Source organism: Choristoneura fumiferana, chromosome 17 (genome assembly GCF_025370935.1).
Source record: "Choristoneura fumiferana chromosome 17, NRCan_CFum_1, whole genome shotgun sequence".
Taxonomy (NCBI): Eukaryota; Metazoa; Arthropoda; class Insecta; order Lepidoptera; family Tortricidae; genus Choristoneura; species Choristoneura fumiferana.
In genome coordinates this window covers 20701737-20722605 of record NC_133488.1, presented here as the reverse complement: position 1 = coordinate 20722605, position 20869 = coordinate 20701737, and the positions used below count along the sequence as shown (strand labels likewise).

Genomic DNA, 20869 nt, shown 5'->3' with positions numbered 1-20869 from the left:
CAGTTTGTTGAAAGGGAAAATATCGCTAGTGGCGTTTAGTATCGTGTGGTATCGTGAAGTACATACTAACGGACCTCATGATGCTAACGACATCTAGCGAGCTAGTCCATTACAGTTTTGCTTATGATTGACTCACTTATATTAAGAGTCTCTAGACCACCGTAAATACGGCAATAAGACTATACTGTCACTATACTGTCACATTTTGAGCTCCCGAACATTGTTGCGATTATTCTGTGAGCTGTTAAAGAGTATATTGTATAGTATGGCCAACAGTGCTAAACTTCATTCAATTAAAAAAAATCTATAGTCCGGCTCTATCGATACAAGTACACCTGTTTTCATTTAGCCGTTATTTGGTAGAATAGATTATTCATCGTGGTTTAATTAAGTAGGTTAGCTTGGCAGTTCTCTGTCTAAGTAAAGTACAATAGTTGGTGAGTTTAGACAAAAAGTATCGTCATCCATCATCTAAATACAAATACAAATATAAGTATCTTAATTAAAAGATTTTCGTATACCACGGTCACAGACCTCAATTTCGAGATTTTTGGGACTCTATAATAATTGAAGGAAAAAAGAGTAGCAGGGTAAAACGAGTATATTGTGTTAACAGTATGCGACACACGACAGAAAGGTAATGACAGTAGACAAAGCAGAATAACAGAACAATATTCAAAATACAAAATACACACATATCAAAAATGGCCAGGGTGTTTAATATTAATAATATAAACAAGAAGGTTTAACACCCCCGTAATATAAACACCCTGTATATATACAATATATACAAGTAGACATATCTAAACTATACACTAACTTAACACTAACACAAACATAAGAAAAATAACACCCTATATATACAATATATTACACCTACTTAAGACTAACTGTACACACAAAAATAATAAACCTACTATGAAAGCCTAATCTAACTTAAACCTAACTGATTGGCGCACTTGCAGTGCTTGAGCTTTGCCAAAGGTTTAGTAAGAATATCGGCGATCATGTCATTCGTATGAATGTATTTGAGATGTAGGTCGTGGTGTGTCAGTGTGTCTCGTATGAAGTGGTGTTTGATGTCGATATGTTTTGTGCGTGCGTGATAAGTGTTATTGTGTGCAAGTTTAATGGAACTTTGATTGTCTGTGTGTATGATTATGGGATGAGTGATGGCGAATACTTCCGATATGAGTGACTTTAAGTAAATGGCTTCCTTGCAGGCTTCTGCGAGAGCCATGTACTCTGCCTCTGTGGTAGATAGCGCGACAGTGCGCTGTTTTCGCGCTTCCCAGGAGACAGGTGCTCCACTCATGAGGAATAAGTAACCGGTAAAGGATCGCCTATCTAATATGTTGCTCCCATAGTCTGCGTCTACGTAACCTACTGGGTAGTTCTGGCCCTTAGAGAAGTGCAGTTTGAGGTCTTTGGTACCTTTGAGGTAACGAAGGACCCTCTTAGCGGCTTTCCAGTGTACCCCCCCGTAATGTGCGTTGAATTGTGATAGATACGAGACCGTATGAGCAATGTCGGGTCTCGTACCAATCGAAACGTACATTAACGAGCCGATAAGTTCCCGATAAGGCACTTCAACTTCATCTTCCTTCTCTGGTAAGGTAAGTTTAAGTCCAGGTTCCATAGGTGTAGTAACGGATATAGCGTCATGCATATTATATTTATCGATTAATTTATCGATATAAGTTGTTTGGTCTAGAGTAAGTGAACCATTCTTTTGGATGACTCTCATACCTAGACAGTCCTTGAGAGGACCTAAGTCTTTTACTGTAAAAAACGTTTTAATTCCGTTTTTAAACTCGGCTTTAAGCCGGTCATTGTTGCACAGTATGAAAAAATCGTCGACGAATACTGCTACGACTAGTATGTCGTTTCCGTCTCGTCTGTAGTAGAGACAGTGTTCACTTGTGGCTTGTGTCAATGATAAGGCGGACATTGCGTCACATACCTTTTTATTCCACTGACGTGGCGCTTGTTTCAAGCCATAAAGAGACTTTTTGAGTAGACAAACTTTATGTTTAGGGTCAGTTGAGAAGCCTTCAGGTTGCTCCATGTAAATTTCCTCCTCTAAATCACCATTTAAAAATGCCGTTTCCACATCCAAGTGGTCAATTTGGCAATTTAATTCAACTGCGAATGCCATCAAAATCCGCACTGAAGACAGTCTTGCAACTGGCGAGAAGGTTTCGCCGTAGTCAACTCCTTCAACTTGTGTGAATCCTTTGGCTACAAGCCGTGCTTTGTATTTCACAACTTGTCCGCTTGTGTCCTTTTTAAGTTTGAAGACCCACTTGCACTTTGTGGTCTTGCGATCTTTGGGTCTGTCCACTAATGTCCATGTCCCATGTTTCATTAATGAATTATATTCAGCCTGCATGGCTTCAAACCATTGATCCTTTTGCGGATGCTCTGTGACCTCTTTATATGTTTCAGGTTCCTCTGAAGTCATCTGCACTGTACAAACATACCGCGCAGGAGGATGCCTGTCTCTTGACGGGTATCTCCGTTCTGGTGCTTGGTCTGGTTGTATGGCTTCTGGTTCAGGTTCAGGAACAGGTTGAGGTTCTACTTGCACAGGTTCGGGTTCGAGCTGTAATGACACAGGTGGTGTCTGGATGTCAGGCTGCGCATGAACATTTATTGGTGGTACTGGCTGTTCGAAGATCGGTATTTGGACTTGAGTTGATTCTTGCTGGGATTCTGGCATGTCGATTTGAGGTGAATTTTGATTGGACTGCTGTGAAGGTTTTTCTTCAATGAAGACAACATCTCTTGCAATTATTATTACTCGAGGATTTTGGGAATTGACGAGTCGATAGCCTTTGCTCTCGGTTGCGTAGCCAACGAAGATGCACGTTTGCGTCTTTGCGTCAAGTTTCGTACGTTTTTCTTTGGGTACGAGAACGTGAGCTTGGCAGCCGAAGACTCTCAGATGAGACAGGTTAACTTTCGTGCCAGTCCATATCTCTTCTGGAATCTGATTCTTAAGAGCTTGAGTAGGCGTACGATTTTTTAAGTAAATAGCTGTGTTGACAGCTTCTCCCCAATATGCCTTTGGTAACTGCGAGTCCTGGAGCATAGATCTGGCTTTCTCCATTATGGATCGGTTCGCGCGTTCTGAAATTCCATTCTGCTCAGGGGTATACGGAATTGTGGTCTGATGGATAATTCCGTTCTCCTTTAAGAAGGTTGACAGCCTGTGATTAACGTATTCACGGCCGTTGTCCGAACGTAGAATCTTGATCCTATGCCCTGTTTGATTCTCTACTAAATGCTTAAACTCTACAAATTTACTAAAAACTTCGTCTTTTGTTTTTAAAAGATATCCAAAAGTTTTGCGACTAAAGTCGTCTGTAAATGTTAGTAAGTAAAGGGCTCCGCCCCACGAGTGCGTACTCATAGGACCACATAAGTCCGAATGAATAAGCTGCAATACGCAACTCGACTTACTAGTAGAGTTCGGGAAAGGTCTCTTGGAAAGTTTACCTTGTAAACACGGAACACAAGTTTCGTTCAAACTACCTGCGTAGTCTATGCCAACGTTTTTATTTTTTAAAATGTTTAAACATTTGACATTGATATGGCCAAGGCGTCTATGCCACAACATAGCAGACTCTTTACTATTGGTAAGCAAGGCGGTACTCGAACTTACATCTAGTTTGTACATGCCTTTATGGTTTGAGCCTGTGGCAATGACATTAGTTGTCACTTGACAACCTCCGCTAGGAAAAATACTCGCGCCTTTCGATGTAAACAAAACATCGAAACCATTTTGATTTAATTTGCTAACAGAAAGCAAATTGGTAGCTAGGCCAGGAATATATAAAACATCGCTTATTTTACTTACACTAGGAGATATATTCATATTTACAGTACCTTTACCATGACTCAGTAATTGTTCTTTATTCGCAACTGTAATAGGGATCGTATGGGATGATAGATCAGAAAACCATTCGCTCCTGTTACTCATATGGGAAGTTGCGCCAGAATCAATGAACCAGTCTTGTTGACCTGTGGGAGGAATATTAGCAAAACAAGATGAAAGTGTGAATTCGGATGTATTGAATGATTTGACCGCCGAAACATTCTTGTTTTTGTTAATTTTGATGCTCTTACACTGCGAAACTACGTGCCCTAACTTTTTACAATATTTACAAAATAATTTATTAGATGGCTTGACGTGTAGCGCGGTGTAGTCAGGTCCTTGGGTACTGGATGTGGTGGGTTCAGCTCTAAGGCCTTCCTTGAGAAGAGCTGTCACCACATTCTCCGATGTAAGCTTGATGTTCGCGTGCTCCAGTGTGACGACGAGTGGCTTGAACGACTCTGGGAGTCCCGCCAGCATTATAATAGCAAGGAACTCGTCTTCAACTGCGGCTCCGATTCCTTGCAGCTCTTGCTGTGTCGCTAGCATATTGTTGACATATTGTTGCATGTTACCGTCGAACTTCAGTGCTAACAATTTCTTGATTAGGCTAAGGCGTCTTGTCAAGCCGTGGTCAGCGTAGGCTTTCTTTAAAGATTCTATGGTTTCATACGCTGATGTGGCTGACCTGATGATCGGGTAAACCGATTCGTCGCAGGCGAGGCAGATCTTCGCTCGTGCTTTTGCATCCTTCTTCTTCACGATTGGGTCTGACGTCTCGATGGGTTTTGAGGAGACGTCCCAAAGGTCGAGATCGATGAGCATGCACTCTAGACTGAATATCCACGTGCTGAAGTTCTTGCCGTTGAGTTTCGTAAAACTTGGAGAGCCTGATGACGTTGACGTTGCCATTGGTGCCGACGAATTTTGTATCGCCGATGAATTATTTGAACTCATAGCACTTTTTTATACTTAGCACTGTTTCTTCGTTTTATTACGCGACTCTGGGCCATAACCAATTGAAGGAAACGAGAGTAGCAGGGTAAAAACGAGTATATTGTGTTAACAGTATGCGACACACGACAGAAGTAATGACAGTAGACAAAGCAGAATAACAGAACAATATTCAAAATACAAAATACACACATATCAAAAATGGCCAGGGTGTTTAATATTAAAAATATAAACAAGAAGGTTTAACAATAATAATTATAGAGTCCCAAAAGTCCCAATAATATTATCCGAAAACTACCTAACCTATACAATACAATACAATACAAAGACTCTTTATTGTACACCAGACATAGTAAGCGATACAGAAAACAGATACACAGAGAAAAAAAAAATTACAAGGCCTATAGTGGCTATAGTAGATTCACTTTTCTATGTATAATATTGTTTAGTAATTTCCCTTACCAATATCTGCGTTCTTCATGCGCGTGAGGATATCCTGTACTCCCGTGACCTTGGTGTTGCTGTCGAGGAAGGAGCGGTCCTGCGCGCGCGCCGCCCCCCCCCGCGCGGTGGTGGGGGCGGTCGCGGTGGTCACCACCTCCTCCACCGAGCCGAGGCTATGCTCGCTGTCCGTGCGGGCAAGGCCTGACGAGATAGAGACAAATATATCTGATATACGTTATGTAGTCTAAAATCAATACCAAACCATCAGCAGCTACAGTTAGCAGCAGATAGCAGTGGGCCATTTTTATTCGAAGGTCCGATGTAAGATGGGGACAAAAGTTGCGGGAGTGGAGACCGCCAACGGGGCGCAAGAATGTAGGAAGACGCGGGAGGAACTGATGATTTGGTACGTACGAGTGGTTGGAGGGATTGTGGTTTTGTAAGCTGTTATAAATCTTCCGCTATATTAAATAATTTGTTCTCAACAACTATAAATTTTACCAGAAAAAGCAGTTAATCATTTTCAAAATTGACGAGTACTCGAGCCAACAATTCGAGCGTCATAAATATAGTGTTAATACTAGTACTACTATAATATTTTGAATACTATGTCTGGAGCTGAGGAGACTCAGGTGCGCGGGCGCCGCTCCCGTGCCAACGGTTGGCGTCTAGATTTAAGATCTCATCTAGCCGTGACGACGAAACCTGTCATTTCATCGGTCTGTCTGTATATTTGTGTTTATGAATGAAGCAAAAAACTATGCTAGATTTGTTTGATTATTGTGTGCGAAATTACAAGTGAAGGAAAACATCGTGAGGAAACCTGCACACACCTGTGAAGTAATTCAATGGTATGTGTGAAGTTCCCAATCCGCACTGGGCCCGCGTGGGAACTACGGCCCAAGCCCTCTCATGAGAGGAGGCCTGTGCCCAGCAGTGGGACGTAAATAGGCTGGGACGATGATGTTTGATTATTGGAAATGTCTAAAGAGTATGTATGTATGTGTTTATGTGTTTGTATGTTTGTCCGTCTTTCATGTCAAAACGGAGTGACGGATCGACGTAACCTTTGGCATGGAGATAGTTTATGGGCCAGATAGTGACATAGGCTACTTTTTCCCCGGAAAAAATCAGAGCTCCCGAGGGAACAGCGCGCGATATCCGAATTCCACGCGGGCGAAGCCGCGGGCAAAAGCTAGTCTAACATAATCCCACACTACGTACATTTTTCATACGAGAAGGGGTTTGGCTAACTCAGGATATTCATAGTCACTTACCTACAAATTTGTACGGAACCCTGGATCCGTGAGTCTATCTTGCACTTTTTTATTTTCGACGGTTTTTTTATTTTCACTCCCGATAGCAATCAAAAGTTTCAAGACGAGTGTGAGTAGGTACTTTTAAAACTGACCTCATAATCAACTCTTATTGTCACGCTTTCGGAATTAATTAAAAAGCGAGGTTTTTAATGACAGTACACACACAGCGGTAAAATATAAGTAAGTCTCAGATCGCATATTTCGCATGATCATAAAGTTGACACCGGTATGCTGTTTAAGACCCATTTTCATTACATTGCGGGCCTGAGCGGCTATTGGTACATAATTGAACTATCATCGACGGCAATGAATCGCTACTTACTCTTCTCGCTCACTCCGAATGGAACTCACATTTTCTAAATTAACCTAACCAACAAAAAGGAAAACCCCCGACTTTGTCACTTCAAAGTTCAATATCTCAAAAACAGCTGAATCGATTTTGATGAAACATATCTAAGAACTATTGCTAGAAACACTGATTTCAATTTAAAAAATCGCATTTAAATCGGTCCACCCGTTTAAGAGCTACGGCGCCACAGATTGACACACAGACACACATAGCGGTCAAACTTATAACACCCCTCTTTTTACGTCGGTCGGGGGTTAAAAAGCAAAATTTCTATATCTCAAAAATGGCATAACCGATTTTGATAAAACATGTCTGAGAACCATCGCTAGAAACCTTGCATTCAAATAAAAAAACCGCATTAGAATCGGTCCACCCGTTTAAGAGCTACGGTGCCACAGACAGACACACAGACACATATAGCGGTCAAACTTATAACACCCCTCCCGGGGGTTAGAAATGTAAGTGTCTTACCGGCGTGCTGCGAGGAGTCGCTGGACACGCTGTCCCGCAGCCCGGCGCTGCGCAGGATCAGCCCCGCCTTGGGGTACGCGCTGCGCTCGCTCTTCGCGGTATCAGCTGATGGAAGGGTAAATATTCAGCGTTTTTGCAGCGTTTTTTTTTCTCATTACCGTTTCGGCAAGTATTAAAATAAGTTTTTTTTTTTTTCGACTAGATGGCAAACGAGCAAGTGGGTCTCCTGATGGTAAGAGATCACCACCGCCCATAAACATCTGCAACACCAGGGGTATTGCAGATGCGTTGCCAACCTAGAGGCCTAAGATGGGATACCTCAAGTGCCAGTAATTTCACCGGCTGTCTTACTCTCCACGCCGAAACACAACAGTGCAAGCACTGCTGCTTCACAGCAGGATTAGCGAGCAAGATGGTGGTAGCAATCCGGGCGGACCTTGCACAAGGTCCTTCCACCTGCAAAATGCTCCCTGCCTGATGCTCTGCTCAGGGTTAATTTATGAAAACTAAAGACATAGACCAACGATGCTAAATTTAGTGATTCAAATGAGGGCTAAGAGACAGGCTCGTGAGGTTTTTTGACGTTAAGCCGAGTTTAGACTTGCAAGAAAAATCGTGCAAGTTGCATTGCAGTGGTCAATCGAGCGCCGCAATGTACTGCAACTTGCATGATTTTTCTTGCAAGTCTAAACTCGGCTTTACTGTCTTGTTTGTCGGCTAAAAATTAAATGCAAGGTGATGCAAGCAAGACCTTAACGTCAAAAAAGTCTCACAATACTAACGCCATCTAGCAATATTTCGCCTCTTATTTATACTCGTTGTGCTAATAAGGCACTTGTCCCACCGCCGACGATGAGCGAGAAGCGAGTAGAGCGAGTAACTAGAAACGAGTGGGCGAGCAGCGAGAAGCGAGTGTAGTTTTGTCGCTCGGCTGTAAGCGAGTGTTCGCGTGCGACGGGCGATTACTCGCTCCACTCGACTCGCTCGTGCGGGGCGGCCGCCAAGCTGACATCGCTGAGCGAGTATCTATAGCTCAGCGAGTTTTATAGCTCTTGTCGCTGCGACAAAAGATGTAAGAGCGAGTTCTCGCCGACAGTGTGAACAGCCAGCGATCAACTATTAATATGTGTCTCTTTTACTCACACAGGATCTTATATCTTTTGTTCGTTTCTTGAGCGAGAAAATAGTCGATAGCCAATCGTTTCCCCGCTGGCGGTGAGACAAGTGCCTTAAGTGGGATGGTAATGACGTTTAGCCGAGCGGTCAAAACGCTTGAAAGTTCCAATACCGACGAGATTTATGCTATTAAATGCTATTAAATTGCGCGTTACTTGCAAGGCTGGCAATGTCAGCAGTCGGCGGTTACTCAAAAAATAACAGGTAGGTAGTGATCTTAAACCAAAGTACCCACATTATAAGAAAACTTCTGTAAAGTACCTTCTGTTGAATGATTTCGGTGGGTCTATAACGACTGGTCGAAATTTGTTAGTCATAATGTAATGTTTGACATAACTCTTTTTTTCTCTGAAACTATTTATTTTTCTGAATTGTTATAATACAAACCTAACCTAACCTATAGAGTTCTACAGGATGACCATTTAAAATTTTATGAAAAATATATGGTTTCAGCGGGAAAAAATGACAAACAATAATAATGACAAACATTATATTATGACTTATATAATTATGGCAGTCGAAAGGATCCCGATTTCGGTATTACTTTGCGGAGATCGGTATCAATGAGGGCTATCGCGTATGAATTCGCCACTAGAGGCGCTAGTGTAGCGTGAGGTCTCCGAAATGTCAAATCTCATAGTTTTTGGGTGAGCTACGCGGGTTTATTTATAATTAGAATAAATTTGTGAATATTTTGCAATATCTGAAATTAATTATAGCAAATATGCGTTCTGGGGCAATGAATGTCTGTGTTTTGAGACAGTTTCGTCTTTCGGAAACCTTTGTCCTCCCTTTTTTCCGAACAAAACGGGGACTATGCAACACTGTGGCATGCTCGATATTTTTATGGTACGGTTTTAAGGTGTATTAAATATGATTTTAATCTAAACTTTGTTTTCACGCCCGTAATAACAGACATAGAAAGCCATACTTAAAAACCTCACGCTACAGTGCGCCATCTAGTGAGACAAAAAACGATAGCCCTCATTAGTTACCATGGTGTTTCGCAACCACGTGGTTGCTCAATAGCAAGGGAAAGTTGGAGCTAGTTTCTATGAACAACTGAATCCTGAGTCTACGAGTATACTATACTCAGGAACGTCATTTCTCTCGTTCTGGTCCACTATTACATGCTCAACAGTAGACGATATTTATTTATTTATTCAATGAAATTACACAGTATGACAGTAAAACTAAAGCACTGTGAATTTTAGAGTCTAAGCTATGCAACAATAAGATATACTTTAACCGTTTGTTAAGGCCGTTTCAGGACAAAGTATAGTTTAAGACGTGTGCTTCCCGTTTAAGGATACAAGTCGTACATAGGTACAATGAAATGTTATAAAATAACATACCAACTAACAATAAAATTCATCATCATCATCCCAGCCTATATACGTCCCACTGCAGGGCACAGGCATCCTCTCGGAATGAGAGGTCTTGGGCAGTAGTTCCCACGCGGGCCCAGTGCGGATTGGGAACTTCACACACACCGTTGAATTGCTTCGCAGGTTTGTTGTGCAGGTTTCCTCACGATGTTTTCCTTCACCGTAAAGCTCGTGGAAAATTTCAAATGGAATTCCGCACATGAATTTCGAAAAACTCAGAGGTGCGAGCCGGGGTTTGAACCCACGATCCTCTGCTTGAGAGGCCATAGATCAAACCACGGCTCTCGGCACAATAAAATTGATCTATCCAAATCCAATCCAAATGAAAATGCTGTCAAATTGACTAGATGAGGATGTGAAGTCTGCAAAAGTGCGTTACGCAACCGATAATAACATACATGCAATATTCCAGACGTGTGTTACAAGACAAAAATTGCGTGCCGACACGACATGCCGTCTGTCCAAACGACTTAGATATTAAATCAAAATTGTTCATTATCAAATCAATATCTATTAAACTTTAAGTGAAAACTTAATGTTACTCACATGCACTCTTAATGTACTTCTCAGTGAGCGATTTCACAGAGCTTTGTCGTACGGTTTTCCTATCCTCCCTCCTCTCGACCTTCTCCTTCTTCTCAGTTCTGTCCACGATCTTCTCCATCCTATCTGCGTTCTTCTCTGCCCGATCCACGTTTTTTTCCGTCCTGTCCGCGATTCTTTGCGTCCTATCCGCTATTCTCTCGGTCCTCTCTGCCTTCTCCCGCTGTATTCTCTCTGCTCTGTCTATCTTCTCCACTCGTCCGACCTTCTCGACTCGTTGTATCTTGTCGGAAATGCGTTCCGCGCGGTCGGCGCGGTTGTCGATGACTTCAGTGATGCAGACAGAGCTGTCGAGCGAGTTGTCGGCGCCCTCGACGCGACGGTCGGTGTATGTGAACTGTTCTAACGTTGCTCTCTCCTCTTTCTGCAAGGAAAAAGAAAAAAAAATGTTACTGAAACCCTACTAAGTTTGAGCGGCTTCGGCCCCGCTGCAGATTAATAGATCGATGCCGGAAATGTGCGATGTTTCAAGAGTTTGGTAGGTTAGGTATTTTTTGTACAAAACGAATGTAGTATACTTCGAATTCTTACTATTTGACTAAACCCCGTCTAAAATAGATAACGGGGACATACCTTTTATTTGCATTTTAATAAAAAAACAATTTTGTCTATTTCTTCCAATGTTCTGAGCAGCGCCAATTCAAAAAAATAATGCAGCATGAGATATTAGCTGCCAAAGTAAAATGCACGATTTTAAGTAACTTTGTAGGTAAGGTATATTCATTCTATAAACCAAAGCTAAAATATCACAACAAATTATGATACTTTAAGTATTGACTAACGTTACAAAGAAAGTAAGTAGTTGATCTTTCAAAGTAAACCTCGTAACTTACAGTATGCGTCTCCCCGTAGGTGTTCCCAGAGTCGCCGCCGAACTTCCTAGTGGTGGTGATGGCGGCGAGACCGTGCAGGCGCGAGGGCGGCTGGCCCTGCGCGCGCAGCAGCTGCTCCAGCGCCGCGGGCTCCGACGCGTACGCAGTCACCGACACGCTGCCCTGCGGCGCGCCGCCGTTGCGCGTCACGAACTCCTCGCGCACCACCGTGCCTTTCACTGCGGACACAGACAGCTGAAACGCGACCGGTCAACGCGCCGGCACGATAGAAAGTGCGCGGGCCGTTTCAGACATACAGTGTATTGTTTTGTTAATTCATTTGCGGATTGTCGCCGGGTTTTTATAATACGAGTCTCATCCAGTAGCTACAGATTGCGGGGCTGTCAAACTACTTATGACGTGATGGCTTAATCAAGCCCGCGATGTAACTACTTGAATGATTTTACTCTATCAAAACCCCGCTTTAGAGTGCTTCAGCGATGTGCAAACACACGGCGTTCAGTTGAGTCAATATGTGTAATGTGAATAGTGCGTGAGCGTGAATCAAGCGACGCAAACAGCGCCCATTCGGGTAATTAAGGTTACAGGTGGAGGCGGCTTTGTCACACTGCCTCAATTAACAAGGTCAATGAAAGAAACTTGTCTCATTCAGTCAATTAAAGATTAATCGTTAAATACATTTCTTATACACCTTTATTTACTGTATAGGTGTAGATGCCCTCTTCAAATTACGTATGAGTTACTAGGTACCTAAACACTTTAACAAATTTACTTTACTTTCTGTAAAAGTGAAAGAAACTGAACAAAGCGAACTTGAATAAGAACTTTTATAGCAAATTTCATTGTTTGTAAATACGGATACGGGAGATGAGATGAGATTAGTAAACTATTTGATTGCGCCACATTTTAAACTCGCTTCTGTTTACTTGTTTTGATAAGCAAAGAATGTCAAGTGTATCAAATACCGTCGCTGACTCGCTGATATCGTTCATATTTACATGAGTCATGGTTACCTTAGTAGTATTTTCTTAAATATGGGTCTGGCCATCAGAGGACAATGTTTTCAGTGTCTTGCCATCGTGTGTTTGCCGTTATGCGGTAAAAAAATCGCCATGATTACCTTGAAAGTTAGAAGCGCCGTTCCGGAGTGCCTTGATGCCGAAGAGCGGGCGTCCGTCAGCGTCGAGCGGGCCGGGCCCGTAGCTCGAGGTGATGACGTCCAGCGGCTGCGCAATGACCTTGGACGGGCTCGGCGCGCGCCGGGCCTTCTCGGTCTCTAACCGCTTGCTGCTAAACGTCCTCATCTCCGACGTCGTCTTCTTTAGGTTTCGGTTGGTTACCCACGAAGGCTTTTCCTCCTGCTTAGGCTTTTTCTCCACCTCATACGTTGTCTTTATGATAGTCTCTTTCTTTGCTTCAGATTTTGGTATCTTCCAATCAGGACTCGGGGAGCGTTGATGCATTCTTTCAGTGGGACTTGGTGACCTCCTGTCTGGCTGCTTTTGAGGGGACGGCGACCTTTTACCGTTCAAGTACGTTTCGATTCGATCAGTAGATGAAGTTCGCTCAGTCAAAGATTTAGTTGTTGTAATCTGCTTACTTTCAAACTTCTCTGAATGTTGGGATAAGTTTTTCTGATTTTCATGTTCAACAGTTTTAATGTTTTTCTTTTCTGAGAACTTTAGTTTCTCCGTTTCATTGAGGCCGACCTTCTTCATGTAAGCGGAGGCGTACTCGTTAAATCGGTTTGTTTTGGGTTTCGGGGAGACGGTTTTACTGGGCGACACCGTTCGAGTCTTTTTATCCGGGCTGCGCTGGCGAAGGGGGCTCTGAGTCTTTCCAGGAGTAGTTTTAGTCGCCGGTTTCTCGGGGCTAATCGGCCTCTGGCGTTTATCTTGAATAACCTTCACTGGCTCCTTAGTATGTCCGTTATGAATGGGTTTTATGTGTTCCTTAGAATTATAGCGATCGGGAGACACTACCTTCTGCGTGGCAGTCTTAATGTGACGCTCAGGGGAAGTCGTTTTTATGGGAGTAGATGTGGTATGACGCTCAGGAGATCTCACTTTTGGCCGTTCGGGAGTTTTGTTTCTTAAGTGGCGCTCCGGTGAAGTCGGTTTTAAATACTGATCCTGAGATTTAGGTTTCGTTTGACGTTCAGGCGATCTGTTCCGGGGTGAACTTACAAATTTATGTTTAGTGGTTTTAGTAAAGCTACTATCCGTTACATGCTCGGTCTCCATCCTCTTCTTTGCAACTCTTATTTGTGCTCTAATGCGTCGCCGCTGCTCGTAACCAACGACCTTTTCCAACTGAAAAGGACAAAGTTAGTGTAAGATTAGAATCGTAATGGATAGAGAAATCAAAATTATAATCATGCAAACGGTGTGCTTACTAACCATTTGTTCCAACAGGTCGAGGTCGAAGACGTCTTCGATACAGGGCTGGTGGTGCTCAACGCTGCTCCGCCGGCGCTCGCTGCTGGCGCTGCTGCTACTGCGCTCAGCGCTGGTCCGCCGCAGCTCCACACCGAACTTGCCGCTTCCACGTCGACTGCTTACTTCCACATCTTCCATGGATCGTGTGTCTTCCCGGATTTGGCTAGTCTGTGTCGGTCTCTGATAACCCGGAACTTTTTCTTGGGATTTTTCGGTTTTTTCGTCCGTTTGAGGGTATCTAGGAGATTCAGGCCGATGAGATGCAGGTTGCCTCGATATCACTGTTCTCGTAGTCGTAGCGGTCTCAATCGTCTGACGCATCGGTGACTTGGTTCTAGCTATTTGAGGGGAGTGTGGTGCGAGGCGGGTTGGACTTTCTCTTGGTTTGTCATTTGCTATTCCGGGACGCTGTGGTCGATTCGATGTGCCACTAGACGGTCGAGAGTCTGGTTCATCAACTACAGGTACTTCGTCTACATTTGTAGGGAAGCCGTCATCGAGAGACGGATGAAGAACAATGGTTGAATCAGTTTTTGGCGACTTTTTAATAACACCGATATCTGTCAATTTTGCTGTTTTAGCTGGAGTCTTAGCATCAACAGTTTCTTTTGTTTTCTGAGTGGTCGCAATATTTTCAAAAAGAGCCTTAGCTTTTTTCACAGCTTCGCTGCTGCGGAGAGTAGTGATCTTCATCGCTGGGATTCTTTCAATCGGTTTTACACTTGGGCTAGCGTAATCTTTGTGTTTGATTTGTGATGACGCAGTTATTTTTGAGAAAGACTCCTGCCGCTGATCTTGCGAAGTCAACTTCTTGTCATTCGTTTCACCACGCATGGTGTGCACTTCTGTATCTTCGACAACAGTATCATCATCATAATTTTCAACCATTTTCCTCATAATTTCTTCATGCTGTTCATTTATCTTTCTCTCTTTGTCATCCGTGGTGTGCGATTCATTCAGAAACTGTTCAGCTGTTTTGACAAATTTGTTGACCTTGTCAGAAACACTTAGTAAACAGTCGTCGCTTTTCAAAGAGTCGTCCACATCGTTAAGATCAGGGCGCTCAACTTTTTGTGCTGGTTTTGTTTTAGGAGATTTTACATTCTCTGCAGTCTCCACAAATAAATGAGCTTTATCGTTGACACTTAACTTTGTGTAATCATCTTGGTAAACTGTGTTTACGTCATATTCATCTGTGACACGGCGTGAAGGACTTCGGCTGTCTTTTGTATCCCTTGGACCTTTAGCAAATTTGTTGACTTTCTCAGACACGGATAACAAACATTCATCAGACTTCAGATTTTCTTCAATATAATCCGAGTGGACTCGTCTTTCAGTATCTTTAAAATGTTTTGAAGTATCTTTAGGATTAATTGTACTGCCAATTTTGTTTGTAAACTTAGAAACCTTATCATTCACGCTTAAAAGACATTCATCTGATTCAGTAATATTATCTACGTGCGTTCTTTTAACGAATAATTCATCGTCTTCTGATATTTCAATTATGTCATCAACCAAAGATTCAGTTTCGTGGATGGTATGATGTGTCCTTCTAACAAAGTCATCGTCCGGCTCACTGACTTCGTCAGGCAGCCGGGGTGTCTGGACGTCATCAAGGAAACTGATCGGAGTTGGACAAATGCGGTCTGGAGAGTTCTCCCTCGATGATTTGGCTCGTTCCACATCTACAAGCACGTCATCATCATCATCTATCGATGTGTTCAATGCTGTAGCTGACTTAGGTTTACCAGCAAGCTTCATTGGAGGTTCTTTGATGGTAGATTTTAGATTCCTGGTAGTTGTTGACTGCTTGGATGATTTTGTGGACATGTCACTAACTTGTATTTCTGGCTTCGACTTCATTCTTTGGGGCGTGGTTTTCTTGATTTTTATAGCGACGTCACTGGCAGTCCGACTAACTTTCACGTCATCTTTCTTAGGACTGACGTTTTCTTTGTTGAGGCTACCTTTGCTCGTTGGATATCGCTTATTTTCTGGTTCTGCCGCTCGGGTGGGTGATGGAATCATGCGATGAATTTTAGTAGGAGATGTTTTCGTAACGGTGTTTTGTTTGGTCACTCCAGTAGATTTTTTCATTTCAGTTGAAATGATAGACTCAGTTTTGATATTGATAGCTGTGGGAGTCGGTTTTCTAGTGAGTTGAGCAGGCATTGACTTTCCAGCAGTTTTAGGTGCTTGCGGTGACTGCGGAAGCTCATTCGAACTAACTGGTTTCCTGGGAGAAGTACTTCTCGCTTTAACTGGAGCCTCCGAGTTTTTGTCCGCTTTAGGAGAAGTGGGTGCTGAAGACGGTTTCTTGACAGGAGAAACGGTGCGAGATAAAGGCTTCCCGGTTGGCTTTTGAGACTTCATTTTAACGTCTTTAGATTTATCAGTAATTTCAGATTTTTGTGAAGATATTTTGTCTATTATTTCAGTTTGTTGATTTGTTATTGCCTCTTCGTCAGTATTGAATTTGTTTGTCTCAACAGTTTCAGTCGTTATATCAATATCTTGTAGACTAGTAGTAGTTTTTCCGGGGCTCTTTTCTCGGCTAGGTGATCGTTCGCTGCGATTTGGGGACAAGTTCCTAAGAGAGTTTTGTACTCTATTCAATATCTCTTGTTCTCTTTCTGATGTAATGAGATCCGTGCTGATCTTAGTAGTTACTGGCATTTTTTTGACTGGTGAAGGTGTTCGAGACTTGGGCTGATCTGGTTTCTTTGTCGGGGAATCAGATCTGCTAGAAACAGTAGTTGGTTTGTCGGAAGTTTTACGGATCGGCGACACAGATGACCTTGGAGATTGGCATTTCCGTTCAACAGTTTTAGAGTCCAATCTTGTTTTTTCTATCGTTTCATTTGAATTAATATTATCACTGGTGGTAACGGACTTAGAAATAATATCTTGTAACTTAGTTGGAGAACTTTCCCTGGATGGTGTTTTGAACTTTCTGTTATTTGACGGGGTCGTTTCGCGACATATTTGATTATTCTTAGTTAAATCGTCCTTTTCGTTCGCTATAAAATCAATGACCTTATCTTGATCCTTTATTTCCTTGTGGTAGATACCCTCTCTTATAGGGGAAGCTTCCTTAGACCCAAAACTGCGACATGGTGACACACTTGGAGAGCTTCTGTTAGATTCAGTTTTTTTCAGGAAAGATGTCACATCACTAGTAACTGTCACTGTAGACGTCGATTTGTTGGTATCTTCCATCATACCGAGAATCTTGCGACATCGTTCTTCGTATGTTTCTCTTCTCTCAAATGGTGGTTTCACCTTAACTGGCGCACTGGTTTCAGGAGTGCCTGGATGATCTTTCTTTACGATTTTATGCTCCGGGAGATCTTTAATTTCTACTGTTGGGGAGACGTGGAAAGTCGATGGAGGTTTTTCAGTTGGAGATACCTGACCAAAACCTGTTGAAGGTTTTTTTAAAGAGCTTTTTCTAGGAAGGGTTTCTTTAGTAGGTCGAGCTTTCTTTTCTGGGGAAGGTGATCGGCAAGGAATTTTAGAAGGAGATGGTGATCTGTTCAGAGGAAGGTCTTCAGGTCTTTTATAAGTCGTTGTAGTTTGTTCAGTTGTGTTTGTTTCGCTGTAAGACTCGACATCGTCCAGATCAGTAACGATAGTTTTTTGAAGTGGAGGGGAACTAAAGTATACGAATCCGCTAACAGACGTGGTTGGAGAACTCTGACCAGTTGACGGTTCTTTTTCAACTGCTTTAGGCTTTCTGGTCGGGCTGGTGGATGGCGTGACCAACTGTCGCGGATGTTCTTTTACGGTAGTTTTCTTATTAATTTCTTCAGTAGTTTTTTCACGTGTAATAAAATCAGTAGTATTCTGGTACTTTTCAGTTTTAATCGGGGATTTTAACGGCGAAGTACTATTCCGTGACGACTTTTTCGTTGGTGAACTTGGGATTTCCGGTACCTTTTTGGGAGAAGTAGATTTCTCACGACGCGTCAAAGAATCATACTTATCTTCTTTTATATCTTTCGTATTAACATATCTCACATCATCAACCTCATCAGAATGGTGATATCTTTTTTCAAAGGTTCCACATTTAGAAGGAGAAGGTTCTCTTAATGGAGTGTTTTTTATAAGTGTATCTGAAACATCGGTTTGTTTGTTAGTGCTGTAATTTTCCATCATAGTATTAAATTCAGATGTTTTTGTAGTTGATGTTTGGGACTGTGTTAAAGAATCATACTTTTTGTCAATAGTGCCTGTTTTAATAGTTTTTTTATCTTCAACTTCTTCAGACTGTCGCGTTTTTTTGTCATAAGTACCATATTTAGAAGGCGATGGCTCCCTTATAGGAGTATGCCTTTTAGGTGACGTAGGAGCATCTTTAACATTCGAAGCAACTTTTTTTTGCTTATCAACGAATTCATTGCTGGTTGAGATGTTTATAGACTCATTCTTCTTAGTCTCATGAATTTCATTATGGCGCTGAATATTTGTGTGATGCTGACTAAACGTTACTGGTCCTTTTGGTGGAGATGGTGAGCGAGAATCTTTACGCAGCGAAGGCCGTGTGAGAATAGACGGTGACTCAGGGCGACAATGGTCAGGCGTATCGGCGCCTGGCAACTTCCTTGTTGGTGACGGGCTCTTCTCCTGCCGTACCGCAGTCTTATCTAGTTTAGTATAATCTACATTCGTTTTATCAGATCTTGTGTACATTTTAGTTTCCTCATCAATGAATTTGTAGTGATCCTCCTTGATACTTGTATTTTTAGCATAACTGTATGGCTTACGCTCCGGGCTCTGAGAGGGTGCACTTTTCGTGGGACTTGGAAGTGAATTTTGTTTGCTGGCTGTAGGTCTCATGTACCCCGGCTTTCTGTCTGGGCTCACGCTGGACCTGGAAGGAGTTGGCTCCTTGGTAGATTTTTCAGGGCTATCACGACTTGACGAATAAGGTGTTTGGTAGCCGGGTGTTCTGTCAGGACTTTGGCTAGGTCTAGAATTTTTCTTCAAGTTATTTGCAGGTTCAGATTCTGGAGTTTTACTAAAACGCGGAGGATGAGTTGTAATTGGACTTGACTTATTTTCTGTAGGCTGGTATGGTTTTCTCTCTGGACTATGGTAAGATTTTGTTGGCGATGCCTCTCTTTCTGATGGTCTTGCATGCGGATTGATTCGGGTAGGGCTTGGACTAGATCTGTGTCCTGGTTTTCTCTCAGGGCTAACGCTAGCTCTAAAAGCATCTTGAGGACGCTTCTCAGGGCTAACACTCGGCCTCTGTCGGTAGCTGTCTGGAACTTTTCTATCTGGACTAGCGCTATATTTGTGATGAGACGGTCTTCCATCTGGGCTGGTAATCTTATTTGTTTTGGTCTCGGTCACAGAGTGAGTAGAATGCGTGCTGGAGTAACGATCAGATATATTACGAGATGGTGAAAACCGATCTGTCTTACTAGGACTGCCGCCGCGGCTGGAAGGTTTCCTGTAGGTCTTGTCAGGGCTGACGCTACTCCTCAATGAGGAAGTGCTTGACTGGTAAGTCTTGCTGCCTGGAGAGGATGCTCTGGTGGTGGGACGTGAGGACACCGGGGTGTCTCCACGTAGTGTACTGGCCCACGCTTGGTGTGTGGGGCTCAAATCCTGGCTAATTTTCTTCTGGGAAAATTCACTCTGATACGTTGTTTGGTATTGATCACTGCTAATTTTCCTCTCTACGACTTCTTCTACTTTTCTTTCTGTCGTAACATGATGGTTTCGTTCTTGAGTGTCAAAGCTATGATCAATTATTTTATTGTCACGGACACGTGGAGTATGAGTAGAGGTCAAAACTTCACGCCGATCGGCGTCGTCAATGTTAGTCTCATAGTGTTGTTGATTAGTTTTCTGTCGCACAGTTTCGACATGCTCATCCTTTTGATTTACCGTCGTCGAATGGTCAGTTTTCTGATTTCTCTTGAAATCATAGTCATCAATATTTCTTTGATTATCAACGATATTGGTAATTTTACTGTCAAACTCATCGTTTCTCGAGGTTGTATCCCTCTCGTCAGATTTGTGAGAGGAAATGTAGGAGGATTTGTTTTCGTTCTTAGTGTGTTGGGAGTAGCTTTCAGAGCGTGAGGTGGAGACGGCGGGGGCGCGGAACTCGCGCCGCGTGCTGGTCACGCGCGTGCCGTCGGCCAGCTCACGCGTCTCCACTATAACCTTCGTGTTGCTATCCGGATACTCCACTTTCCTCGACACCAAATCCCCACCATCATAATTTCTTAAATTTTGCTCGTGCTCACTCGTTTTCGTTACTTTTCTCGTAGTCTGCTCAACATTGTTGGTGTCATAATCTTCTCGCGTGAGAGCGTAGTCGTCGTTGGTGACGTATGGCACTGATTCGTGTTTCGTCGAAGACACCTGCTGGAGCCTGGAGGAGCTGGAGGAGGTCTTGGTGGAAGAGAAGTGGGAGCCGTCGTCGGTTTGACGGACGACTTGCTCTTGCGCAGCGGTGTTGGAGCTGCTCTCGTCGCGCCTCAGGCTGGTGGTGTCGTCCTGGTACTCGGTGATGGCCTGCCGGTGCTGATCGACGGCGGCAAACTGCCCCCTCCCCCCCTCCACGTCGTACCTTCCTTCGATATTGGCGTTGACTGACTTTACATGGGTGTGGCCGTCGTCAGTTGTTTTGTTCTCAGATTCCACGTTCCATCCGGCGTTCGAGAGCTCCTTGAGATCTGAAAAGAGAGGTGCTGATGTGAGATGAGGTCAAGCTGGTCGTTCGGCTGTCACCGGTTAATGAAGCGTTAGTGGTTAAGAGGGTTACGAGGTAGTCTTTGGTGCGGCACCTTGGCCGGAGTAGGAGAACTCCTTGGGCGGCGAGCCCGCGTCGCGCACCTCCTTGCTCTTGAGGGACTGGAAGCTCTGGTCGGCGAAGGAGCGGCCGTGGCCACGCGCTGCGCCGGCGCTGAACTCACAACCTGCCGAATCCACCACAACTACTCTAATTGCCAGTGTGACGGCACAATGCTACATTACCAACACATATTTTTATAA

General features: G+C 43.3%; 1 protein-coding gene across 6 annotated transcripts in view; it reads right to left on the bottom strand.

Annotated features, from left to right (window-relative positions):
- The window catches only part of LOC141437452 (uncharacterized), an 81637-nt gene that overhangs the window by 36199 nt on the left and 24569 nt on the right, over window positions 1-20869 (bottom strand). For 5 of the 6 annotated variants that reach the window (XM_074100835.1, XM_074100833.1, XM_074100834.1 and 2 more), the window contains exons 4-10: window positions 20662-20793; window positions 13817-20550; window positions 12538-13729; window positions 11418-11635; window positions 10528-10948; window positions 7418-7522; window positions 5297-5479 (exon numbers count right to left, since the gene is read on the bottom strand). In XM_074100835.1, coding sequence (XP_073956936.1) covers window positions 5297-5479; window positions 7418-7522; window positions 10528-10948; window positions 11418-11635; window positions 12538-13729; window positions 13817-20550; window positions 20662-20793 — 8985 coding nt within the window. The remainder of the gene's footprint in view (window positions 1-5296; window positions 5480-7417; window positions 7523-10527; window positions 10949-11417; window positions 11636-12537; window positions 13730-13816; window positions 20551-20661; window positions 20794-20869) is intronic. The other variant, XM_074100832.1, reaches the window with a different exon arrangement.